This window comes from Hippoglossus stenolepis, chromosome 5, assembly GCF_022539355.2.
Source record: "Hippoglossus stenolepis isolate QCI-W04-F060 chromosome 5, HSTE1.2, whole genome shotgun sequence".
In the NCBI taxonomy this organism is placed as follows: domain Eukaryota; kingdom Metazoa; phylum Chordata; class Actinopteri; order Pleuronectiformes; family Pleuronectidae; genus Hippoglossus; species Hippoglossus stenolepis.
In genome coordinates this window covers 21,549,687-21,577,652 of record NC_061487.1, presented here as the reverse complement: position 1 = coordinate 21,577,652, position 27,966 = coordinate 21,549,687, and the positions used below count along the sequence as shown (strand labels likewise).

At 42.9% G+C, this 27,966-nt stretch overlaps 1 protein-coding gene across 6 annotated transcripts in view; it reads left to right on the top strand.

Annotated features, from left to right (window-relative positions):
* ptprjb.1 (protein tyrosine phosphatase receptor type Jb, tandem duplicate 1) overlaps window positions 1-27,966 on the top strand; it is a 46,638-nt gene that overhangs the window by 13,397 nt on the left and 5,275 nt on the right. For 2 of the 6 annotated variants that reach the window (XM_035157296.2, XM_047339934.1), the window contains exons 1-24: window positions 15,319-15,649; window positions 15,826-16,074; window positions 16,542-16,811; window positions 16,949-17,212; window positions 17,643-17,906; window positions 18,153-18,413; window positions 18,505-18,765; window positions 19,093-19,368; window positions 19,601-19,861; window positions 19,953-20,216; window positions 20,676-20,951; window positions 21,186-21,446; window positions 21,538-21,801; window positions 22,261-22,536; window positions 22,771-23,031; window positions 23,123-23,386; window positions 23,846-24,121; window positions 24,356-24,616; window positions 24,708-24,971; window positions 25,292-25,567; window positions 25,655-25,915; window positions 26,197-26,463; window positions 27,399-27,548; window positions 27,743-27,947. In XM_035157296.2, the coding sequence (XP_035013187.2) occupies window positions 15,334-15,649; window positions 15,826-16,074; window positions 16,542-16,811; window positions 16,949-17,212; window positions 17,643-17,906; window positions 18,153-18,413; window positions 18,505-18,765; window positions 19,093-19,368; window positions 19,601-19,861; window positions 19,953-20,216; window positions 20,676-20,951; window positions 21,186-21,446; window positions 21,538-21,801; window positions 22,261-22,536; window positions 22,771-23,031; window positions 23,123-23,386; window positions 23,846-24,121; window positions 24,356-24,616; window positions 24,708-24,971; window positions 25,292-25,567; window positions 25,655-25,915; window positions 26,197-26,463; window positions 27,399-27,548; window positions 27,743-27,947 (6,248 nt within the window). In that variant the 5' untranslated portion in view covers window positions 15,319-15,333. Of the gene's footprint in view, window positions 1-15,318; window positions 15,650-15,825; window positions 16,075-16,541; window positions 16,812-16,948; window positions 17,213-17,642; window positions 17,907-18,152; window positions 18,414-18,504; window positions 18,766-19,092; window positions 19,369-19,600; window positions 19,862-19,952; window positions 20,217-20,675; window positions 20,952-21,185; window positions 21,447-21,537; window positions 21,802-22,260; window positions 22,537-22,770; window positions 23,032-23,122; window positions 23,387-23,845; window positions 24,122-24,355; window positions 24,617-24,707; window positions 24,972-25,291; window positions 25,568-25,654; window positions 25,916-26,196; window positions 26,464-27,398; window positions 27,549-27,742; window positions 27,948-27,966 lie in introns of those variants that run through there. The other 4 variants (XM_035157299.2, XM_035157297.2, XM_035157298.2 and 1 more) reach the window with 4 other exon arrangements.

Genomic DNA, 27,966 nt, shown 5'->3' with positions numbered 1-27,966 from the left:
AGATACAGTATCTAACACAAAGACACACTGTATTTTACTGATGACGAGTAACGAGAGTCTAAATCCTGAATTCTTCCCCCCAACGCTGCTCACTCACTAACAGAGCCTGAAGTAGTCAGAAACCTCAGAGTCATGAACTTCACCACGTCCACTGTGACTCTGACCTGGACTGAACCAGTGGGAAACAGCTCCCTCTACAGAGTACACTGGACAGATGGACGTTTAAGTGGGACTTTAAATGTGACTGAAACATATGTTAACATTACTGACCTGACTGCTGGTGTCCAGTATGAAATAAGTGTCACTGCAGTGGCAGATGACGGCCACACTGGCGGACAGAGCTTCACCGTTTTCCAATACACAAGTAAGTTAGCGTTTATGAGCCGTTTGCTGAGGACACGTGGTGGAGAAGACTTTGCAGTGATCACAAGCAGGATTAAAGGGATAGTTCACCCAAAATTGAAAATTCACTCATTATCCACTCCCAACTGTGCCGATGGAGGGGTGGGTGAAGAGTTTGAGTCCACAAAACACTTTTGGAGTTTCAGCCGTAAATAGCATTGCAGCCAAATCAAATACAATTGAAGTAAAGGGTGACCACTTCTTCAAATGGAGAAAAACTGAATAAAAACACAACATGCCTCCATACTGCTCCTGTGGTGTCATCCAAGTGTCCGTAAACCCCGACATTCAAATTTGACTGATACGGCGTCATTTACACCCAATTTTTAGCCTAAAGTCCTCTGATATCCACCACTGCAGCCATGTTCACGTTCGCACGCACACACTGGAAACACACACACACAAGGGCACACCCAAGGGCAAGCAAAGGGTGCATATTAGCATCGCTACATCAGCTAGCATCGCTACATCACCTAGCATCACCAATTCCACTAGTGGACTTTTAGGCTTAAACGCGGTGTATATATCGTTTCGAGTCGGGGCTTACAGACACTTGGGATGTTGGGAATATTACTACGTCCTGGAAATCTCACCTCTCACACATGCTGATCAGTATGGAGGCATGTTATGTTTTTTCTGTTGTTTTATTGCGTCTGAAGAAGTGGTCACCAGCTACTTCAATTAATTTGGTTTTGACTGCATAGCTGTTTACCTCTGAAACTCCAAACATTTTTTTGGGACTCAAACACTTCACCCACCCCTCCATCTGCAGAGTGGTGAGTGGATAATGAGTGAGTCTTAATTTTTCTGTGATCTATCCCTTTAAACTCAGAGGCTGATATATTTACTTGGTTGAATCTGAATTTTTACTTTTATTCTGCACATGAACGGAACATCTACAGCAATTACTTTAGACGGCATAACACCTTCAGCTTTGCTAGAGATCCAGCATGTCTGACTGTTGTTTTTATGGCTGTGGATAAAGTGTGCTTTGTATTAATACACCGCAGATACAGTATCTAACACAAAGACACACTGTATTTTACTGATGACGAGTAACGAGAGTCTAAATCCTGAATTCTTCCCTCCCACGCTGCTCACTCACTAACAGAGCCTGAAGTAGTCAGAAACCTCAGAGTCATGAACTTCACCACGTCCACTGTGACTCTGACCTGGACTGAACCAGTGGGAAACAGCTCCCTCTACAGAGTAGACTGGACAGATGGACGTCTAAGTGGGACTTTAAATGTGACTGAAACATATGTTAACATTACTGACCTGACTGCTGGTGTCCAATATGAAATAAGTGTCACTGCAGTGGCAGATGACGGCCACACTGGCGGACAGAGCTTCACCGTTTTCCGATACACAAGTAAGTTAGCGTTTATGAGCCGTTTGCTGAAGACAAGTGGTAGAGAAGACTTTGCAGTGATCACAAGCAGGATTAAAGGGATAGTTCACCCGAAAATGAAAATTCCCTCATTATTCACTCCCCACTATGCCGATGGAGGGATGGGTGAATAGTTTGAGTCCACAAAACACTTTTGGAGTTTCAGGGGTAAACAGCTTTGCAGCCAAATCAAATACAATTAAAGTAAATGGTGACCACTTCTTCAAATGAAGAAAAACTGAATAAAAACACAACATACCTCCATACTGCTCCTGTGGTGTCATCCAAGTGTCCGTAAGCCCCGACATTCAAATTTGACTGATACGGCGTCATTTACACCCAATTGTTTTGCCTAAAAGTCCTCTGATATCCACCACTGCAGCCATGTTCACGTTCGCACACACACACACTGGAAACACACACACACTGGAAACGGGCACGCCCAAGGGCAGGCAAGGGGTGCGCATTAGCATCGCTACATACTCTAGCATCACTACTTCCGCTAGCTGACTTTTAGGCTTAAAACACGGTCTAAATGACCTCGTTTCGAGTCAGGGCTTACGGACACTGGGGATGTTGGGAATATTACTACGTCCTGGATATCTCACCTCTCACAAATGCTGATCAGTATGGAGGCATGTTATGTTTTTTTCTGTTGTGTTATTGCGTCTGAAGAAGTGTTCACCAGCTACTTCAATTATATTGGTTTTGGCTGCAATGCTGTTTACCCCTGAAACTCCAAAAGTGTTTTGTGGACTCAAACACTTCACCCACCCCTCCATCTGCAGAGTGGTGAGTGGATAACAAGTGAGTTTTCATTTTTCTGGGAACTTTGCCTTTAAATTCAGAAGCTGATATGTTTACTTGGTTGAATCTGAATTCTTACTTTTATTCTGCACGTGAACGGAACATCTACAGCAATGACCTTAGACGGCATAACACCTACAGCTTTGCTAGAGATCCAGCATGTCTGACTGTTGTTTTTATGGCTGTGGATAAAGTGTGCTTCAGTATTAATACACCGCAGATACAGTATCTAACACAAAGACACACTGTATTTTACTGATGACGAGTAACGAGAGTCTAAATCCTGAATTCTTCTCCCCAACACTGCTCACTCACTAACAGAGCCTGAAGTAGTCAGAAACCTCAGAGTCATGAACTTCACCACGTCCACTGTGACTCTGACCTGGACTGAACCAGTGGGAAACAGCTCCCTCTACAGAGTAGACTGGACAGATGGACGTTTAAGTGGGACTTTAAATGTGACTGAAACATATGTTAACATTACTGACCTAACTGCTGGTGTCCAGCATGAAATAAGTGTCACTGCAGTGGCAGATGACGGCCACACTGGCGGACAGAGCTTCACCGTTTTCCAATACACAAGTAAGTTAGCGTTTATGAGCTGTTTGCTGAGGACACGTGGTGGAGAAGACTTTGCAGTGATCACAAGCAGGATTAAAGGGATAGTTCACCCGAAAATGAAAATTCACTCATTATCCACTCCCCACTATTCCGATGGAGGGGTGGGTGAATAGTTTGAGTCCACAAAACACTTTTGGAGTTTCAGGCGTAAACAGCATTGCAGCCAAATCAAATACAATTGAAGTAAAGGGTGACCACTTCTTCAAATGAAGAAAAACTGAATTAAAACACAACATGACTCCATACTGCTCCTGTGGTGTCATCCAAGTGTCCATAAGCCCCGACATTCAAATTTGACTAATACGGCGTCATTTACACCCAATTTTTAGCCTAAAGTCCTCTGATATCCTCCAGTGCAGCCGTTTTCACGTACACACGCACAAACTGGAAACACACATACACACAAGGGCACGCCCAAGGGCAAGCAAGGGGTGCGCTATAGCATCGCTACATACTCTAGCATCACCACTTCCGCTAGCGGACCTTTAGGCTTAAAACACGGTCTAAATGACCTTGTTTCGAGTCGGGGCTTACAGACACTTGGGATGTTGGGAATATTACTACATCCTGGATATCTCACCTCTCACAAATGCTGATCAGTATGGAGGCATGTTATGTTTTTTTCTGTTGTGTTATTGCGTCTGAAGAAGTGTTCACCAGCTACTTCAATTAATTTGGTTTTGACTGCATAGCCGTTTACCTCTGAAACTCCAAACATTTTTTTGGGACTCAAACACTTCACCCACCCCTCCATCTGCAGAGTGGTGAGTGGATAACAAGTGAGTTTTCATTTTTCTGGGAACTTTGCCTTTAAACTCAGAGGCTGATATGTTTACTTGGTTGAATCTGAATTCTTACTTTTATTCTGCACGTGAACGGAACATCTACAGCAATGACTTTAGACGGCATAACACCTTTAGCTTTGCTACAGATCCAGCATGTCTGACTGTTGTTTTTATAACTGTAGATAAGTATGCTTGGTATTAATACACTGTAGATACAGTATCTAACACAAAGACACATTGTGTTATACTGATGACGAGTAACGAGAGTCTAAATCCTGAATTCTTCCCTCCCACGCTGCTCACTCACTAACAGAGCCTGAAGTAGTCAGAAACCTCAGAGTCATGAACTTCACCACGTCCACTGTGACTCTGACCTGGACTGAACCAGTGGGAAACAGCTCCCTCTACAGAGTACACTGGACAGATGGACGTTTAAGTGGGACTTTAAATGTGACTGAAACATATGTTAACATTACTGACCTGACTGCTGGTGTCCAGTATGAAATAAGTGTCACTGCAGTGGCAGATGACGGCCACACTGGCGGACAGAGCTTCACCGTTTTCCGATACACAAGTAAGTTAGCGTTTATGAGCCGTTTGCTGAGGACACGTGGTGGAGAAGACTTTGCAGTGATCACAAGCAGGATTAAAGGGATAGTTCACCCGAAAATGAAAATTCACTCATTATCCACTCCCCACTATTCCGATGGAGGGGTTGGTGAAGAGTTTGAGTCCACAAAACACTTTTGGAGTTTCAGGCGTAAACAGCATTGCAGCCAAATCAAATACAATTGAAGTAAATGGTGACCACTTCTTCAAATGAAGAAAAACTGAATAAAAACACGACATGACTCCATACTGCTCCTGTGTTGTCATCCAAGTGTCCGTAAACCCCGACATTCAAATTTGACTGATTCGGCGTCATTTACACCCAATTTTTAGCCTAAAGTCCTCTGATATCCACCACTGCAGCCATGTTCACGTTCGCACGCACACACTGGAAACACACACACACTGGAAACACACACACACAAGGGCACACCCAATGGCTAGCAAAGGGTGCGTGTTAGCATCGCTACATCACCTAGCATCACCAATTCCACTAGCTGACTTTTAGGCTTAAACGTGGTGTATATATCGTTTCGAGTCGGGGTTTACGGACACTTGGGATGTTGGGAATATTACTACGTCCTGGAAATCTCACCTCTCACAAATGCTGATCAGTATGGAGGCATGTTATGTTTTTTCTGTTGTTTTATTGCGTCTGAAGAAGTGGTCACCAGCTACTTCAATTAATTTGGTTTTGACTGCATAGCTGTTTACCTCTGAAACTCCAAACATTTTTTTTGGACTCAAACACTTCACCCACCCCTCCATCTGCAGAGTGGTGAGTGGATAATGAGTGAGTTTTCATTTTTCTGTGATCTATCCCTTTAAATTCAGAGGCTGATATATTTACTTGGTTGAATCTGAATTTTTACTTTTATTCTGCACATGAACGGAACATCTACAGCAATTACTTTAGACGGCATAACACCTTCAGCTTTGCTAGAGATCCAGCATGTCTGACTGTTGTTTTTATGGCTGTGGATAAAGTGTGCTTTGTATTAATACACCGCAGATACAGTATCTAACACAAAGACACACTGTATTTTACTGATGACGAGTAACGAGAGTCTAAATCCTGAATTCTTCCCCCCAACGCTGCTCACTCACTAACAGAGCCTGAAGTAGTCAGAAACCTCAGAGTCATGAACTTCACCACGTCCACTGTGACTCTGACCTGGACTGAACCAGTGGGAAACAGCTCCCTCTACAGAGTACACTGGACAGATGGACGTTTAAGTGGGACTTTAAATGTGACTGAAACATATGTTAACATTACTGACCTGACTGCTGGTGTCCAATATGAAATAAGTGTCACTGCAGTGGCAGATGACAGCCACACTGGCGGACAGAGCTTCACCGTTTTCCAATACACAAGTAAGTTAGCGTTTATGAGCCGTTTGCTGAAGACAAGTGGTAGAGAAGACTTTGCAGTGATCACAAGCAGGATTAAAGGGATAGTTCACCCGAAAATGAAAATTCCCTCATTATCCACTCCCCACTATTCCGATGGAGGGGTTGGTGAAGAGTTTGAGTCCACAAAACACTTTTGGAGTTTCAGGCGTAAACAGCTTTGCAGCCAAATCAAATACAATTGAAGTAAAGGGTGACCACTTCTTCAAATGAAGAAAAACTGAATAAAAACACAACATGACTCCATACTGCTCCTGTGGTGTCATCCAAGTGTCCGTAAACCCCGACATTCAAATTTGACTGATTCGGCGTCATTTACATTCAATTTTTTGCTGAAAGTCCTCTGATATCCTCCAGTGCAGCCGTTTTCACGTACGCACGCACAAACTGGAAACACACACACAAGGGCACGCCCAAGGGCAAACAAGGGGTGCGCTATAGCATCGCTACATACTCTAGCATCACCACTTCCGCTAGCGGACCTTTAGGCTTAAAACACGGTCTAAATGGCCTCGTTTCGAGTCGGGGCTTACGGACACTTGGGATGTTGGGAATATTACTACGTCCTGGAAATCTCACCTCTCACACATGCTGATCAGTATGGAGGCATGTTATGTTTTTTCTGTTGTTTTATTGCGTCTGAAGAAGTGGTCACCAGCTACTTCAATTAATTTGGTTTTGACTGCATAGCTGTTTACCTCTGAAACTCCAAACATTTTTTTGGGACTCAAACACTTCACCCACCCCTCCATCTGCAGAGTGGTGAGTGGATAACAAGTGAGTTTTCATTTTTCTGGGAACTTTGCCTTTAAACTCAGAGGCTGATATGTTTACTTGGTTGAATCTGAATTCTTACTTTTATTCTGCACGTGAACGGAACATCTACAGCAATGACTTTAGACGGCATAACACCTTTAGCTTTGCTACAGATCCAGCATGTCTGACTGTTGTTTTTATAACTGTAGATAAGTATGCTTGGTATTAATACACTGTAGATACAGTATCTAACACAAAGACACATTGTGTTATACTGATGACGAGTAACGAGAGTCTAAATCCTGAATTCTTCCCTCCCACGCTGCTCACTCACTAACAGAGCCTGAAGTAGTCAGAAACCTCAGAGTCATGAACTTCACCACGTCCACTGTGACTCTGACCTGGACTGAACCAGTGGGAAACAGCTCCCTCTACAGAGTACACTGGACAGATGGACGTTTAAGTGGGACTTTAAATGTGACTGAAACATATGTTAACATTACTGACCTGACTGCTGGTGTCCAGTATGAAATAAGTGTCACTGCAGTGGCAGATGACGGCCACACTGGCGGACAGAGCTTCACCGTTTTCCGATACACAAGTAAGTTAGCGTTTATGAGCCGTTTGCTGAGGACACGTGGTGGAGAAGACTTTGCAGTGATCACAAGCAGGATTAAAGGGATAGTTCACCCGAAAATGAAAATGCACTCGTTATCCACTCCCCACTATTCCGATGGAGGGGTTGGTGAAGAGTTTGAGTCCACAAAACACTTTTGGAGTTTCAGGCGTAAACAGCATTGCAGCCAAATCAAATACAATTGAAGTAAATGGTGACCACTTCTTCAAATGAAGAAAAACTGAATAAAAACACGACATGACTCCATACTGCTCCTGTGTTGTCATCCAAGTGTCCGTAAACCCCGACATTCAAATTTGACTGATTCGGCGTCATTTACACCCAATTTTTAGCCTAAAGTCCTCTGATATCCACCACTGCAGCCATGTTCACGTTCGCACGCACACACTGGAAACACACACACACTGGAAACACACACACACAAGGGCACACCCAATGGCTAGCAAAGGGTGCGTGTTAGCATCGCTACATCACCTAGCATCACCAATTCCACTAGCTGACTTTTAGGCTTAAACGTGGTGTATATATCGTTTCGAGTCGGGGTTTACGGACACTTGGGATGTTGGGAATATTACTACGTCCTGGAAATCTCACCTCTCACAAATGCTGATCAGTATGGAGGCATGTTATGTTTTTTCTGTTGTTTTATTGCGTCTGAAGAAGTGGTCACCAGCTACTTCAATTAATTTGGTTTTGACTGCATAGCTGTTTACCTCTGAAACTCCAAACATTTTTTGGACTCAAACATTTCACCCACCCCTCCATCTGCAGAGTGGTGAGTGGATAATGAGTGAGTTTTCATTTTTCTGTGATCTATCCCTTTAAATTCAGAGGCTGATATATTTACTTGGTTGAATCTGAATTTTTACTTTTATTCTGCACATGAACGGAACATCTACAGCAATGACTTTAGACGGCATAACACCTTCAGCTTTGCTACAGATCCAGCATGTCTGACTGTTGTTTTTATGGCTGGATAAAGTGTGCTTTGTATTAATACACCGCAGATACAGTGTCTAACACAAAGACACACTGTATTTTACTGATGACGAGTAACGAGAGTCTAAATCCTGAATTCTTCCCCCCAACGCTGCTCACTCACTAACAGAGCCTGAAGTAGTCAGAAACCTCAGAGTCATGAACTTCACCACGTCCACTGTGACTCTGACCTGGACTGAACCAGTGGGAAACAGCTCCCTCTACAGAGTACACTGGACAGATGGACGTTTAAGTGGGACTTTAAATGTGACTGAAACATATGTTAACATTACTGACCTGACTGCTGGTGTCCAATATGAAATAAGTGTCACTGCAGTGGCAGATGACAGCCACACTGGCGGACAGAGCTTCACCGTTTTCCAATACACAAGTTAGCGTGTATGAGCCGTTTGCTGAAGACAAGTGGTAGAAAGACTTTGCAGTGATCACAAGCAGGATTAAAGGGATAGTTCACCCCAAAATGAAAATTCCCTCATTATCCACTCCCCACTATTCCGATGGAGGGGTTGGTGAAGAGTTTGAGTCCACAAAACACTTTTGGAGTTTCAGGCGTAAACAGCTTTGCAGCCAAATCAAATACAATTGAAGTAAAGGGTGACCACTTCTTCAAATGAAGAAAAACTGAATAAAAACACAACATGACTCCATACTGCTCCTGTGGTGTCATCCAAGTGTCCATAAACCCCGACATTCAAATTTGACTGATTCGGCGTCATTTACATCCAATTTTTTGCTGAAAGTCCTCTGATATCCTCCAGTGCAGCCGTTTTCACGTACGCACGCACAAACTGGAAACACACACACAAGGGCACGCCCAAGGGCAAACAAGGGGTGCGCTATAGCATCGCTGCATACTCTAGCATCACCACTTCCGCTAGCGGACCTTTAGGCTTAAAACACGGTCTAAATGACCTCGTTTCGAGTCGGGGCTTACGGACACTTGGGATGTTGGGAATATTACTACGTCCTGGAAATCTCACCTCTCACACATGCTGATCAGTATGGAGGCATGTTATGTTTTTTCTGTTGTTTTATTGCGTCTGAAGAAGTGGTCACCAGCTACTTCAATTAATTTGGTTTTGACTGCATAGCTGTTTACCTCTGAAACTCCAAACATTTTTTTGGGACTCAAACACTTCACCCACCCCTCCATCTGCAGAGTGGTGAGTGGATAACAAGTGAGTTTTCATTTTTCTGGGAACTTTGCCTTTAAACTCAGAGGCTGATATGTTTACTTGGTTGAATCTGAATTCTTACTTTTATTCTGCACGTGAACGGAACATCTACAGCAATGACTTTAGACGGCATAACACCTTTAGCTTTGCTACAGATCCAGCATGTCTGACTGTTGTTTTTATAACTGTAGATAAGTATGCTTGGTATTAATACACTGTAGATACAGTATCTAACACAAAGACACATTGTGTTATACTGATGATGAGTAACGAGAGTCTAAATCCTGAATTCTTCCCTCCCACGCTGCTCACTCACTAACAGAGCCTGAAGTAGTCAGAAACCTCAGAGTCATGAACTTCACCACGTCCACTGTGACTCTGACCTGGACTGAACCAGTGGGAAACAGCTCCCTCTACAGAGTACACTGGACAGATGGACGTTTAAGTGGGACTTTAAATGTGACTGAAACATATGTTAACATTACTGACCTGACTGCTGGTGTCCAGTATGAAATAAGTGTCACTGCAGTGGCAGATGACGGCCACACTGGCGGACAGAGCTTCACCGTTTTCCGATACACAAGTAAGTTAGCGTTTATGAGCCGTTTGCTGAGGACACGTGGTGGAGAAGACTTTGCAGTGATCACAAGCAGGATTAAAGGGATAGTTCACCCGAAAATGAAAATTCACTCATTATCCACTCCCCACTATTCCGATGGAGGGGTTGGTGAAGAGTTTGAGTCCACAAAACACTTTTGGAGTTTCAGGCGTAAACAGCTTTGCAGCCAAATCAAATACAATTGAAGTAAATGGTGACCACTTCTTCAAATGAAGAAAAACTGAATAAAAACACGACATGCCTCCATACTGCTCCTGTGTTGTCATCCAAGTGTCCGTAAACCCCGACATTCAAATTTGACTGATACGGCGTCATTTACACCCAATTTTTAGCCTAAAGTCCTCTGATATCCACCACTGCAGCCATGTTCACGTTCGCACGCACACACTGGAAACACACACACACAAGGGCACACACAATGGCTAGCAAAGGGTGCGTATTAGCATCGCTACATCAGCTAGCATCGCTACATCAGCTAGCATCGCTACATCAGCTAGCATCGCTACATCACCTAGCATCACCAATTCCACTAGCTGACTTTTAGGCTTAAACGTGGTGTATATATCGTTTCGAGTCGGGGTTTACGGACACTTGGGATGTTGGGAATATTACTACGTCCTGGAAATCTCACCTCTCACAAATGCTGATCAGTATGGAGGCATGTTATGTTTTTTCTGTTGTTTTATTGCGTCTGAAGAAGTGGTCACCAGCTACTTCAATTAATTTGGTTTTGACTGCATAGCTGTTCACCTCTGAAACTCCAAACATTTTTTTGGGACTCAAACATTTCACCCACCCCTCCATCTGCAGAGTGGTGAGTGGATAATGAGTGAGTTTTCATTTTTCTGTGATCTATCCCTTTAAACTCAGAGGCTGATATATTTACTTGGTTGAATCTGAATTTTTACTTTTATTCTGCACATGAACGGAACATCTACAGCAATTACTTTAGACGGCATAACACCTTCAGCTTTGCTAGAGATCCAGCGTGTCTGACTGTTGTTTTTATGGCTGTGGATAAAGTGTGCTTTGTATTAATACACCGCAGATACAGTATCTAACACAAAGACACACTGTATTTTACTGATGACGAGTAACGAGAGTCTAAATCCTGAATTCTTCCCCCCAACGCTGCTCACTCACTAACAGAGCCTGAAGTAGTCAGAAACCTCAGAGTCATGAACTTCACCACGTCCACTGTGACTCTGACCTGGACTGAACCAGTGGGAAACAGCTCCTCTACAGTACACTGGACAGATGGACGTTAAATGGGACTTTAAATGTGACTGAAACATATGTTAACATTACTGACCTGACTGCTGGTGTCCAATATGAAATAAGTGTCACTGCAGTGGCAGATGACAGCCACACTGGCGGACAGAGCTTCACCGTTTTCCAATACACAAGTAAGTAAGCGTTTATGAGCCGTTTGCTGAAGACAAGTGGTGGAGAAGACTTTGCAGTGATCACAAGCAGGATTAAAGGGATAGTTCACCCGAAAATGAAAATTCACTCATTATCCTCTCCCCACTATGCCGATGGAGGGGTGGGTGAATAGTTTGAGTCCACAAAACACTTTTGGAGTTTCAGGGGTAAACAGCTTTGCAGCCAAATCAAATACAATTGAAGTAAATGGTGACCACTTCTTCAAATGAAGAAAAACTGAATAAAAACACGACATGACTCCATACTGCTCCTGTGGTGTCATCCAAGTGTCCGTAAACCCCGACATTCAAATTTGACTGATACGGCGTCATTTACATCCAATTTTTTGCTGAAAGTCCTCTGATATCCTCCAGTGCAGCCGTTTTCACGTACGCACGCACAAACTGGAAACACACACACACACACAAGGGCACGCCCAAGGGCAAACAAGGGGTGCGCTATAGCATCGCTATACTCTAGCATCACCACTTCCGCTAGCGGACCTTTAGGCTTAAAACACGGTCTAAATGACCTCGCTGAGTCGGGCCTTACGGACACTTGGGATGTTGGGAATATTACTACGTCCTGAAATCTCACCTCTCACAATGCTGATCAGTATGGAGGCATGTTATGTTTTTCTGTTGTTTTATTGCGTCTGAAGAAGTGGTCACCAGCTACTTCAATTAATTTGGTTTTGACTGCATAGCTGTTTACCTCTGAAACTCCAAACATTTTTTTGGGACTCAAACACCACCCCTCCATCTGCAGAGTGGTGAGTGGATAATGAGTGAGTTTTCATTTTTCTGTGATCTATCCCTTTAAATTCAGAAGCTGATATATTTACTTGGTTGAATCTGAATTTTTACTTTTATTCTGCACGTGAACGGAACATCTACAGCAATGACTTTAGACGGCATAACACCTTTAGCTTTGCTACAGATCCAGCATGTCTGACTGTTGTTTTTATAACTGTAGATAAGTATGCTTGGTATTAATACACTGTAGATACAGTATCTAACACAAAGACACATTGTGTTATACTGATGATGAGTAACGAGAGTCTAAATCCTGAATTCTTCCCTCCCACGCTGCTCACTCACTAACAGAGCCTGAAGTAGTCAGAAACCTCAGAGTCATGAACTTCACCACGTCCACTGTGACTCTGACCTGGACTGAACCAGTGGGAAACAGCTCCCTCTACAGAGTAGACTGGACAGATGGACGTTTAAGTGGGAATTTAAATGTGACTGAAACATATGTTAACATTACTGACCTGACTGCTGGTGTCCAGTATGAAATAAGTGTCACTGCAGTGGCAGATGACGGCCACACTGGCGGACAGAGCTTCACCGTTTTCCGATACACAAGTAAGTTAGCGTTTATGAGCAGTTTGCTGAGGACACGTGGTGGAGAAGACTTTGCAGTGATCACAAGCAGGATTAAAGGGATAGTTCACCCGAAAATGAAAATTCACTCATTATCCACTCCCCACTATTCCGATAGAGGGGTGGGTGAATAGTTTGAATCCACAAAACACTTTTGGAGTTTCAGGCGTAAACAGCTTTGCAGCCAAATCAAATACAATTGAAGTAAATGGTGACCACTTCTTCAAATGAAGAAAAACTGAATAAAAACACAACATGCCTCCATACTGCTCCTGTGGTGTCATCCAAGTGTCCGTAAACCCCGACATTCAAATTTGACTGATTCGGCGTCATTTACACCCAATTTTTAGCCTAAAGTCCTCTGATATCCACCACTGCAGCCATGTTCACGTTCGCACGCACACACTGGAAACACACACACACAAGGACACACCCAATGGCTAGCAAAGGGTGCGTGTTAGCATCGCTACATCAGCTAGCATCGCTACATCACCTAGCATCACTAATTCCACTAGCTGACTTTTAGGCTTAAACGTGGTGTATATATCGTTTCGAGTCGGGGCTTACGGACACTTGGGATGTTGGGAATATTAGTACATCCTGGAAATCTCACCTCTCACAAATGCTGATCAGTATGGAGGCATGTTATGTTTTTTCTGTTGTTTTATTGCGTCTGAAGAAGTGGTCACCAGCTACTTCAATTAATTTGGTTTTGACTGCATAGCTGTTTACCTCTGAAACTCCAAACATTTTTTTTGGACTCAAACACTTCACCCACCCCTCCATCTGCAGAGTGGTGAGTGGATAACAAGTGAGTTTTCATTTTTCTGTTAACTTTGCCTTCAAATTCAGAAGCTGATATGTTTACTTGGTTGAATCTGAATTCTTACTTTTATTCTGCACATGAACGGAACATCTACAGCAATGACTTTAGACGGCATAACACCTTCAGCTTTGCTACAGATCCAGCGTGTCTGACGGTTGTTTTTAGGGCTGTGGATAAAGTGTGCTTTGTATTAATACACTGTAGATACAGTATCTAACACATAACACACTGTATTATACTGATGACGAGTAACGAGAGTCTAAATCCTGAATTCTTCCCCCCAACGCTGCTCACTCACTAACAGAGCCTGAAGTAGTCAGAAACCTCAGAGTCATGAACTTCACCACGTCCACTGTGACTCTGACCTGGACTGAACCAGTGGGAAACAGCTCCCTCTACAGAGTAGACTGGACAGATGGACGTCTAAGTGGGACTTTAAATGTGACTGAAACATATGTTAACATTACTGACCTGACTGCTGGTGTCCAGTATGAAATAAGTGTCACTGCAGTGGCAGATGACGGCCACACTGGCGGACAGAGCTTCACCGTTTTCCGATACACAAGTAAGTTAGCGTTTATGAGCCGTTTGCTGAGGACACGTGGTGGAGAAGACTTTGCAGTGATCACAAGCAGGATTAAAGGGATAGTTCACTTCCAATGGAGGGGTGGGTGAATAGTTTGAGTCCACAAAACACTTTTGGAGTTTCAGGCGTAAACAGCATTGCAGCCAAATCAAATACAATTGAAGTAAATGGTGACCACTTCTTCAAATGAAGAAAAACTGAAAAAAAAACCACATGTCTCCATACTGCTCCTGTGGTAACATCCAAGTGTCCGTAAGCCCCGACATTCAAATTTGACTGATACGGCGTCATTTACACCCAATTTTTTGCCTAAAAGTCCTCTGATATCCTCCACTACAGCCGTTTTCACGTTTGCACGCACAAACTGGAAACACACACACAAGGGCACGCATAATGGCAAGCAAGGGTTGCGCATTAGCATCGCTACATCTGCTAGCATCGCTACATCCGCTAGCATCACCACTTCCGCTAGCGGACTTTGTAAATGTGTAAATGACACCGTTTCGAGTCCGGTTTTACTGACAATTGGGATGTAGGAATATTTCTACGTCCTGGATATTCACCTCTCACAAATGCTGGGGGACAGCATTTCCAACTAAAAGTGCAGCAGGAAAGCAGTTGATGGCAACATGTGTCTTGTTTGCACTGTTGCTATCATTTCATTTTACACAGATTCATTGTGTGAGATTTAGCTGAAAGGGATCTATTGGCTGAAATTGAATATAAAATAATCCTAGTGATGTTTTCACTCGTGTGTGATCATCTAAACTGAAGACTATCACAGGTTCTCTTTCATGTTTGGAAGGTGAGGGTGGGGTGAGTGTTCAGTGTTCAGCTTCAACTTCACCTCTAGATGTGGTTGAATTCTACACACTGAACCTTTAATAGATTTTCAAAGCAGATGAGAGATAAAATCATCCCTTCATTCGCCCATTTAACCCATTTTCCCCTCACAGAGCCTGAAGTAGTCTGGTTCCTCAATGTAACTGACATCACAACATCCTCCATGCATGTGATGTGGAGTAAACCAATGGGAGAACACTCCTTTTACAGAGTCCATTGGACTGACAGGACATTGACCGGGACAGTCAATGTGACTGACACAAAAATAAATGTCACTGGGCTGACTGCTGGGTTGAGGTACAGTTTTACTGTCGTAGCAGTGGCTGGAGATAACGAAACAGAAAGTGACACAGCAGAGATTTCTCATTACACAAGTAAGATGATGAACATGATTTTTCCACATCATGGTTCTGTTTTCTTTCGCTTTATGTTTTATGTTTTATGTTGATGGTTTTTGTGTTTTGATACATTTTAAATTGTTTCCTCTCTCTCCTCTCTCTCCTCTCCTCTCCTCTCCTCTCCTCTCCTCTCCTCTCCTCTCCTCCATTAGAGCCAGGTATAATCGGGCAACCTAATGTGTCCTCAAACACGTCCTCCATCTCTCTAACCTGGGCCCCGCCTCCTGGTCAGGTGTTCATGTACAGGTTGAGGTGGCACGATGGTGGAGAGAAGACGACGACCGACAACTTTACTGTGTTGTCAGAGCTGATCTCTGGTACTAACCACACCATCACCGTCGTCGCTGTAGCTGGAGACAATAAGACACAAGGAGACCCTTACACTTTCACTTCATTCACAAGTAAGCTCCACTTCCTGTCGTCAACATCTACCGATGAAACATACACAGTTGCGGTTTCCTGATTCATTTTGAGAAAATTCATGTTTGTAGCAGTTAAAGTTATTCCAGCAAACAAAAAGTAAATCATTGATAACATCTAAAACTAAAAAGTTGCATCTATCAGCAGTACATGTAAATATAGTTTATAACGCACCTAAATATAAGAATCAAGACATTTTTAAGAGGTTATGAATGTACAGTATTTGTCTGGTATTTTAATGTCAGTAAATGTGTCTTTATTTCCATTAATTAAATAATTTTGTACTGTAATAGTATTTTTTGCGTAATATATGACTTTGTCTGCTGAGCACCGACAAAAACTGCATATCATATAACATATACATGATGTATCATTAAGAATGTGATGGACATCTCTTACTCTCGCTTTCACTACCATTTCCATCATCTTCTCCACGACATCACCCTAGAGCCCAATCCTGTGCTGAACGTTGCAGCCAGCCCTCGATCCACCACCTCAGTCGCAGTGCAATGGTCTTACCCAGTTGGAGCCCGGCTATATTACGAATATGTGATTAAAACCTTCAAAACCACAGGGGAGCTTGTTAACACAACAAAAGTGTACAGTAACAGCACTGACGTCCTTGACCTTGAGCCAGGAAATAAATATAGGATCAGTGTCAGAACAATAGCAGCATCAGGAAGTGAATCTACGGAGGAGCAGACATTGAGTTACACAAGTAAGACCTTCCATTTTTACACGCAGACAAACTCAATGGTTTCTGTGCAACAATTTAGTAAAACTCAAAATTGTGAGACAGCGTTTTCTACTGTGGCATTTATTTTATTACATAACCCTTTGCTGTATTTGCTGCAGTGCCCAAAGCAGTGACTAACCTCAGCGTGAGTGATATGAACACCACCGCGATCCAACTTACGTGGCTCAGACAAAGTGATTATAAGCCTTCCTACTCCTACCTGGTGAAGGCGCTCCAGAATGCCACAGAGGTTCAGCAGAATCGAACAGGGACAGAGACTTACACCTTCTCCCACCTGAGGCCTGGAAATCTGTACACCTTTTCTGTGTTTACATATGTGGAAGAGGTGATGTCTACAGGGGAAAACACATCAAATTATACAAGTATGTCTTCAAGGTTTCTGATATGTGTCAATATACATATGTGAATGCATTTGCTCTTCCATAAAGTTCGAGGACCCATATGAAAAAAGCTAAAAATCCAAAGGCGGCCGATGGATTTGAATCACCAAAAACACAGGATCCTACAATTTTCCACAAAGATGGACGATGCCTTTCTATTTCCACCTGCTGTACAAACATTAAGCCAAAATATCCCTGATTCAGGCGCTGACACCTTGTGTTTTATCATATCATATCAAAGCTATGAAGCACAAAGTCACATATTGAGCACAAAACGAATAATGACAGCATATTGACACCCATGTGCTTATTTGTTTACCCCTTATGTGTGGAAGATGTCATTCAGACAATTTCACATGAAAACAGACTTATTTTGCGTATCCTCAGTGTCTCATCTGTTTTATTTTCTCAGGACCGGACTCTGTGACCATGCTGAGACAGGCAGGAATCACCACAAACGCAGTGACCTTGGTGTGGGAGCAGCCGAACAGCAAAAATGGCCAATCATATGTGGTGCTTGTGACCCAAAACTCCTCCTCTTTTCCTGAAGTTCGAGTTTTCAACACCACATTCACAAGCACCAGACTTTCATCTGGGACCAACACCAGCTTCACTGTCACGACTCAGACAACAGATCACACTCCAGCAGCTCCTGTGACAGTTTACTACTTCACACGTGTGTACTGTGTATTAGTACTCTCTCACAGATACTGTCTATGACTGGAAATGTACAATATTCTGCCTAGGAAGGAAAATAAGAAAATAACAATTAATTAAAACTTATTTAGTTAAACATTATTCCTTAAGCTTTTTGTCTCTTTAGCTGGCACAGAAAGAAGCACAGCTAATTTGAGAGAATATGAACTTAGAGGTGATATAAGTTGCTGTTTTCAAATGCTCTCTTTCTATTTTCTGTTTTTAGGGCCTTATAGCATTACTGGGTTGAAGGTTGAAACCTTAAACACAACCACTGGACGTCTGGTTTGGAGTGAACCTCTGGAGTACAAGAATGGATATACGTATCGTGTTCAGACGACAGGCTGCGGCTCCCAAAACCAAACCGTTGAAGTAAAAGCTGCAGAGATCTCAGCGCTCACCCCTGGGACAAACTGCACCTTCTGTGTTTTCGTCATTGCAGCGGATGGCACTGAAGGAGAGGAAAACTGCACCTCACAGTACACTAGTAAGAATCTCACCTGTAACTTCTCGTTCTTTATTTCACATTGTCAAAGTGTTTAGTTATCTTAAATCTCTCCTTCTCTGTATATGAACAGAACCTGAGACAGTACAAGTCAGTCTCTCCAGTCAAGGCTCCAATAGTTCAGTCCTGGTGTCGTGGACCAAACCTCCTGGGAAGGTGGATAATTTTAAGGTTCATCTAAACAGCACGTCAAATTTAACGGAAAGAGTGCTGAGCTCTACCAGCAACTCCTCTCTGTTTGAGGGCCTGTCTGCAGGGACACTTTACAGTGCCAGAGTCTTCACATTTAGTGGACCCTTCAATGCATCATCTGAATACATCCCTAATGCAACTTGTGAGTATGATATATATTTAAGATTTGTTCAACAGTAATGTGATGTATCAAAGAGAAGGTTGTGTATAATTCCCTCACAATTGAATTTACACAAATCATATTAATGTTGATGTTTTTGAAAAAATGCCGTTTTAGTTTTCAGGTCTTTGTTAGTTTAAATATACTAGCTCAAAATCTTGATGGTGCATTTAAGGACATGATGCACAATGGCATGATGATGTGCACAAGAACTCGTGTGGAGAGGCAATATAAAACATGTTTCAGTTTGATGAATGAGAACATGACTCTCCGTGTTGAAGTTAACATGCTTCACCTCCACCCCCACAGTCCCAAACCCCCCCGGGTCAGTTGAGGTCCTGACAAGAACAACCAGCTCCATTGAAGTCAGGTGGGGGGAAGCTCCTCTGATGACAGCTTCACCGTTCTTCTACAAACTGACTCACACTCCATCTCAGGGAGGAGGATCCACCACATCCAACACCTCCAACAACAACCACACTCTTGTCTCCCTTCTTTCTGGGACGTCCTACAACATCTCCATCGCCACCGTGGGTCCCATGGATTTTGAGAGTGAGAAGGTTCACATCTACATGGTTACTACAAGTAAGTTATATTTCTGTACCCAAGCACTGTCACCTTTCACCTTTACTATCTGGAGAAAAGTTTACATCTCTCACATATTTTTCAAACAATCAGGACCCCAAACTAAAACTCAAAATGCAAAACAACCAAAACCTTTGACGTAAGAGAGGCACATCTAATTTGACAGGATATGAAATCAAAGTTGCTCTAATGTTGCTGTTTTCTAATGAACTCTCCATTTTTCTGTTTTTAGGGCCTTATAGCATTACTGGGTTGAAGGTTGAAACCTTAAACACAACCACTGGACGTCTGGTTTGGAGTGAACCTCTGGAGTACAAGAATGGATCTAAGTATCGTGTTCAGACGACAGGCTGCGGCTCCCAAAACCAAACCGTTGAAGTAAAAGCTGCAGAGATCTCAGCGCTCACCCCTGGGACAAACTGCACCTTCTGTGTTTTCGTCATTGCAGCGGATGGCACTGAAGGAGAGGAAAACTGCACCTCACAGTACACTAGTAAGAATCTCACCTGTAACTTCTTGTTCTTTATTTCACATTGTCAAAGTGGTTAATTATCTTAAATCTCTCCTTCTCTGTATATAAACAGAACCTGAGACAGTACAAGTCAGTCTCTCCAGTCAAGGCTCCAATAGTTCAGTGCTGGTGTCGTGGACCAAACCTCCTGGGAAGGTGGAATATTTTGAGGTTCATCTAAACAGCACGTCTTCAAATTTAACGGAAGAAGTGCTGAACTCTACCAGCACCTCCTTTCTGTTTCAAGGCCTGTCTGCAGGGACACTTTACAGTGCCAGAGTCTTCACATTTAGTGGACCCTTCAATGCATCATCTGAATACATCCCTAACGCAACTTGTGAGTATGATATATATTTAAGATTTGACCATGCAAAGTGCTTTATTGTACAGTTTTGCCTTCACCCATCACAATTCAGTATTAGGAATGGGGGAGACTGGGTTCGAACCTCGGACCTACTGTTTAGTGGACAAGCCTCTATCTCCGGAGCCACAGGCGCCACATTTACTTCACAGTAGGAACGACAGAGACATATTCTTGGACTTTTGTTATTCGTCACTTTTACATGTGTGATATAAACGTGTCATCTTGTAGCAATACATGATGTCACAAGTATTGATGGTGCATTTAAGGACATGATGCACAAGGACATGCGTCACTTCTCTAGCATAACACAGGCTCTTCAGCGTGACAGCACTTGTGTTTGGAAGGACAATAATATAAAACATGTTTCAGTTTGATGAATGAGAACATGACTCTCCGTGTTGAAGTTAACATGCTTCACCTCCACCCCCACAGTCCCAAACCCCCCCGGGTCAGTTGAGGTCCTGACAAGAACAACCAGCTCCATTGAAGTCAGGTGGGGGGAAGCTCCTCTGATGACAGCTTCACCGTTCTTCTACAAACTGACTCACACTCCATCTCAGGGAGGAGGATCCACCACATCCAACACCTCCAACAACAACCACACTCTTGTCTCCCTTCTTTCTGGGACGTCCTACAACATCTCCATCGCCACCGTGGGTCCCATGGATTTTGAGAGTGAGAAGGTTCACATCTACATGGTTACTACAAGTAAGGATTTTATTTCTGTACCCAAGCACTGTCACCTTTCACCTTTACTATCTGGAGAAAAGTTTACATCTCTCACGTATTTTTCAAACAATCAGGACCCCAAACTAAAACTCAAAATGCAAAACAACCAAAACCTTTGACGTAAGAGAGGCACATCTAATTTGACAGGATATGAAATCAAAGTTGCTCTAATGTTACTGTTTTCTAATGAACTCTCCATTTTTCTGTTTTTAGGGCCTCATAGCATTACTGGGTTGAAGGTTGAAACCTTAAACAAAACCACTGGACGTCTGGTTTGGAGTGAACCTCTGGAGTACAAGAATGGATCTAAGTATCGTGTTCAGACGACAGGCTGCGGCTCCCAAAACCAAACCGTTGAAGTAAAAGCTGCAGAGATCTCAGCGCTCACCCCTGGGACAAACTGCACCTTCTGTGTTTTCGTCATTGCAGCGGATGGCACTGAAGGAGAGGAAAACTGCACCTCACAGTACACTAGTAAGAATCTCACCTGTAACTTCTCGTTCTTTATTTCACATTGTCAAAGTGGTTAATTATCTTAAATCTCTCCTTCTCTGTATATAAACAGAACCTGAGACAGTACAAGTCAGTCTCTCCAGTCAAGGCTCCAATAGTTCAGTGCTGGTGTCGTGGACCAAACCTCATGGGAAGGTGGAACATTTTAAGGTTCATCTAAACAGCACGTCTTCAAATTTAACGGAAGAAGTGCGGAACTCTACCAGCACCTCCTTTCTGTTTCGAGGCCTGTCTGCAGGGACACTTTACAGTGCCAGAGTCTTCACATTTAGTGGACCCTTCAATGCATCATCTGAATACATCCCTAATGCAACTTGTGAGTATGATATATATTTAAGATTTGACCATGCAAAGCGCTTTATTGTACAGTTTTGCCTTCACCCATCACAATTCAGTATTAGGAATGGGGGAGACTGGGTTCGAACCTCGGACCTACTGTTTAGTAGACAAGCCTCTATCTCCTGAGCCACAGGCGCCACATTTACTTCACAGAAGGAACGACAGAGACATATTCTTGGACTTTTGTTATTCGTCACTTTTACATGTGTGATATAAACGTGTCATCTTGTAGCAATACATGATGTCACAAGTATTGATGGTGCATTTAAGGACATGATGCACAAGGACATGCGTCACTTCTCTAGCATAACACAGGCTCTTCAGCGTGACAGCACTTGTGTTTGGAAGGACAATAATATAAAACATGTTTCAGTTTGATGAATGAGAACATGACTCTCCGTGTTGAAGTTAACATGCTTCACCTCCACCCCCACAGTCCCAAACCCCCCCGGGTCAGTTGAGGTCCTGACAAGAACTACCAGCTCCATTGAAGTCAGGTGGGGGGAAGCTCCTCTGATGACAGCTTCACCGTTCTTCTACAAACTGACTCACACTCCATCTCAGGGAGGAGGATCCACCACATCCAACACCTCCAACAACAACCACACTCTTGTCTCCCTTCTTTCTGGGACGTCCTACAACATCTCCATCGCCACCGTGGGTCCCATGGATTTTGAGAGTGAGAAGGTTCACATCTACATGGTTACTACAAGTAAGGATTTTATTTCTGTACCCAAGCACTGTCACCTTACACCTTTACTATCTGGAGAAAAGTTTACATCTCTCACATATTTTTCAAACAATCAGGACCCCAAACTAAAACTCAAAATGCAAAACAACCAAAACCTTTGACGTAAGAGAGGCACATCTAATTTGACAGGATATGAAATCAAAGTTGCTCTAATGTTGCTTTTTTCTAATGAACTCTCAATTTTTCTGTTTTTAGGGCCTCATAGCATTACTGGGTTGAAGGTTGAAACCTTAAACACAACCACTGGACGTCTGGTTTGGAGTGAACCTCCGGAGTACAAGAATGGATCTAAGTATCGTGTTCAGACGACAGGCTGCGGCTCCCAAAACCAAACCGTTACAGGAGAAGCTGCAGAGATCTCAGCGCTCACCCCTGGGACAAACTGCACCTTCTGTGTTTTCGTCATTGCAGCAAATGGCACTGAAGGAGAGGAAAACTGCACCTCACAGTACACTAGTAAGAATCTCACCTGTAACTTCTCGTTCTTTATTTCACATTGTCAAAGTGGTTAATTATCTTAAATCTCTCCTTCTCTGTATATGAACAGAACCTGAGACAGTACAAGTCAGTCTCTCCAGTCAAGGCTCCAATAGTTCAGTGCTGGTGTCGTGGACCAAACCTCCTGGGAAGGTGGATAATTTTAAGGTTCATCTAAACAACATGTCTTCAAATTTAACGGAAAAAGTGCTGAACTCTACCAGCACCTCCTTTCTGTTTCGAGGCCTGTCTGCAGGGACAATTTACAGTGCCAGAGTCTCCACATTTAGTGGACCCTTCAATGTATCATCTGAATACATCCCTAACGCAACTTGTGAGTATGATATATATTTAAGATTTGACCATGCAAAGCGCTTTATTGTACAGTTTTGCCTTCACCCATCACAATTCAGTATTAGGAATGGGGGAGACTGGGTTCGAACCTCGGACCTACTGTTTAGTAGACAAGCCTCTATCTCCGGAGCCACAGGCGCCACATTTACTTCACAGTAGGAACGACAGAGACATATTCTTGGACTTTTGTTATTCGTCACTTTTACATGTGTGATATAAACGTGTCATCTTGTAGCAATACATGATGTCACAAGTATTGATGGTGCATTTAAGGACATGATGCACAAGGACATGCGTCACTTCTCTAGCATAACACAGGCTCTTCAGCGTGACAGCACTTGTGTTTGGAAGGACAATAATATAATACCTGTTTCAGTTTGATGAATGAGAACATGACTCTCCGTGTTGAAGTTAACATGCTTCACCTCCACCCCCACAGTCCCTAACCCCCCCGGGTCAGTTGAGGTCCTGACAAGAACAACCAGCTCCATTGAAGTCAGGTGGGGGGAAGCTCCTCTGATGACAGCTTCACCGTTCTTCTACAAACTGACTCACACTCCATCTCAGGGAGGAGGATCCACCACATCCAACACCTCCAACAACAATTACAATCTTGTCTCCCTTCATTCTGGGACATCCTACAACATCTCCATCGATACCGTGGGTCCCATGGATTTTGAGAGTGAGAAGGTTCACATCTACATGGTTACTACAAGTAAGGATTTTATTTCTGTACCCAAGCACTGTCACCTTTCACCTTTACTATCTGGACAAAAGTTTACATCTCTCACATATTTTTCAAACAATCAGGACCCCAAACTAAAACTCATTATGCAAAAAGACCAAAACCTTTGACGTAAGAGAGGCACATCTAATTTGACAGGATATGAAATCAAAGTTGCTCTAATGTTGCTGTTTTCTAATGAACTCTCAATTTTTCTGTTTTTAGGGCCTTATAGCATTACTGGGTTGAAGGTTGAAACCTTAAACACAACCACTGGACGTCTGGTTTGGAGTGAACCTCTGGAGTACAAGAATGGATATAAGTATCGTGTTCAGACGACAGGCTGCGGCTCCCAAAACCAAACCGTTACAGGAGAAGCTGCAGAGATCTCAGCGCTCACCCCTGGGACAAACTGCACCTTCTGTGTTTTCGTCATTGCAGCGAATGGCACTGAAGGAGAGGAAAACTGCACCTCACAGTACATTAGTAAGAATCCCACCTGTAACTTCTCGTTCTTTATTTCACATCGTCAAAGTGTTTAGTTATCTTAAATCTCTCCTTCTCTGTATATGAACAGAACCTGAGACAGTACAAGTCAGTCTCTCCAGTCAAGGCTCCAATAGTTCAGTGCTGGTGTCGTGGACCAAACCTCATGGGAAGGTGGAACATTTTAAGGTTCATCTAAACAGCACGTCTTCAAATTTAACGGAAAGAGTGCTGAGCTCTACCAGCAACTCCTCTCTGTTTGAGGGCCTGTCTGCAGGGACACTTTACAGTGCCAGAGTCTTCACATTTAGTGGACCCTTCAATGCATCATCTGAATACATCCCTAACGCAACTTGTGAGTATGATATATATTTAAGATTTGTTCAACAGTAATGTGATGTATCAAAGAGAAGGTTGTGTATAATTCCCTCACAATTGAATTTACACAAATCATATTAATGTTGATGTTTTTGAAAAAATGCCGTTTTAGTTTTCAGGTCTTTGTTAGTTTAAATATACTAGCTCAAAATCTTGATGGTGCATTTAAGGACATGATGCACAATGGCATGATGATGTGCACAATAACTTGTGTGGAGAGGCAATATAAAACATTTTGATGAATGAGAACATGACTCTCCGTGTTGAAGTTAACATGCTTCACCTCCACCCCCACAGTCCCAAACCCCCCCGGGTCAGTTGAGGTCCTGACAACAACAACCAGCTCCATTGAAGTCAGGTGGGGGGAAGCTCCTCTGATGACAGCTCCATCGTTCTTCTACAAACTGACTCACACTCCATCTCAGGGAGGAGGATACAAACCCTCCAACACCTCCAACACCAACCACACATTTGACTCCCTGCTTCCTGGGACGTCCTACAACATCTCCATCGCCACCGTGGGTCCCATGGATTTTGAGAGTGAGAAGATTCACATCTACATGGTTACTACAAGTAAGTTATATTTCTGTACCCAAGCACTGTCACCTTTCACCTTTACTGTCTGGAGTAACATCTACCAAATATCTTTAACACCATCAGCCGAGTTGCATGTGGAGTCTGTCGTGGCTCGTACGACGCAAGAGGACAACATCACAGTCGCATGGGAACCTGTTGAATACACAGGAAGCTTTCATTACCGTTTGAAGTGGACAAACCGACATGGGCTCCAAAATATCACAACGCAGGAAACAACGTATACGATATCCGACCTGGATCCTGGCAGCCGACATAACTTTAGTGTCACCCCAGAGATCTCTGAAGGGAAGCCGGGCAAGACAACAATGAATTCCAGCTGCACAAGTAGGGTCATAACTGCTTTTTTTCCTGAAACAGTTTTAAATAATTATGTATTTCATCAGTGCATGTATGAAAAATGTAAGTAGTAGGTTTTTTTTAGGTGTGATGATGGTTAGAAAGTGTTTCATTCTCTTTTTAAGCTTATGTTGCTGGCAGTGATCTCTGATGCAGAGATATATTTTGTTAACATAGAATAATATACTTTCATATAATTGTCTGTTTAACTCAGGAATTATTGGTGCTACATTTCCCTAACATACACACATTTCTGTTTGATGCTGCAGATGCAAGCCCGGTGAACAACTTAAGATGTGAAGGTCCAAACGAACCCAAGGCACAAATCATCCTTTCCTGGAACAAACCCAGGGGCCAGCACTCCGGCTTATGGGTCACTGCCGATGACAAAAGCTTCAACATCTCAACAAACACCTCATATAATTATACTGTGTTCTACCCTCATCACAATACTAAATACAGGCAGACTGTGCAGACGCTGAGCTGTGGACTGCCCAGCTCTCCTGTGTCTTGTGAGAACTTCACAGGCATTACAGGTAGGACGTTATGCATTATGAGAGCATAGCTTTAGGATACAAATGCTAATGCAAGGTTTTTTAAGAATTTGTGACACATACAACAAACCTTTTTATGACCCTGCGCCTCTGTGACAGCCGTGGACGCGGGCAATATGTTTTTGTGTTGTCCTACCGTCCCATTGTTAACACGTTGGCTCAAGAACTCCTTGAGGGAATTTCTTCAAATTTGGTACAAACATTCAGTCGGGCTGGACTTATGAACTGATTAGATTTTAGTATCCAAAGGTCAAGTTCACTTTAACCTCACAGAAACACCCCAGGGGAATCCTCACAAATTTTGTTTAAACATTCACATTGATCTCACACATGAGCTTGACCTGAATTTGGTGGTCAAAGGTCAAGGTCACTGTGACCTTGTGAGTGCGAGTTTTTAGCAATATTCCAAGTGAATTTCTTCCAATTTGTTACAAACGTTCACTTGAACTCGAACATGAACTGATTTGATTCAAGGTGACGGTGCCCTCACAATACCCCTTTTTTCCTTGTGAACGCGTTATCTTAAGAGCCCCTCAAGAGAATCCTTCCAAATTTGGCCCAAATGTTCACTTGGACTCACAGATTAACTGATGAGCTTTATGTGGTGAAAGTTGCCTTCCACATTAGCCTCACAGAACATGTGTTTGGCCTCTTGAACGTGATTTCTCAAGTCTGTCTTCAGGGAATCTCTTAAAACTTGAACCAGTTGTCACTGGTCTCAAATTTCACTGAGTAGATTTCAGAGGTTAAAGGTCAAAGATCACAGTGACCTCATATGAGTCTTGACAAAATGTATGTAGACTGACAATAAAATGATATGGTTAGCATACCATTTTAAAAAAAAATTGCTGTATTCTCTTCGCAGTTTTTTAAAAATATTTTTACGTGATATTTTCTCTTTTTTAAATTTTCAAAAGATCCTCCCATCCCACCCAACTATAAGGAAATGTTGGAAGTGACTGGAGTGGTATACAACAAGTTCTCCCTTCAGATCAAGAGAGAATTGCTGAATAACACCAAAGGGCCAGTCAAATATGTTGGGGTGCTGGTGACAAATAACCTGGCTGGTGAGTTTCTCTTTTTTTTACTTTAATGTCAGGATATTCAATTTGAATTGCTTCTGACTTGTATCCTGGAGATCAATTTGTTAGGTCCTAAGTGTTTCTCACTGTTGTATTTTTTTCTTCTTCATATATTTAAGACAACAACTTTCAAAAGCCAGTTACTGTATTTGGTCATTTCTTAATTTCTGTCCTTTCAGGTGTTGACACTTCAAATTTGAAGAAGTACATGGGGAAAACTTATGATCAGTGGAGGGCGGCGGACACTCCAATGTACTTGGCAACAGTCAAAGAGACCAACCCCCAGTCACGCAGCGGAGGGAACCCTCTGAATATAGAAGTAGGAGATGAAACTATATGGAAGAACTACACTAATGGTGCTCTGGAAGCCACTGGAGAATACCAGTAAGGACTAAATATGACA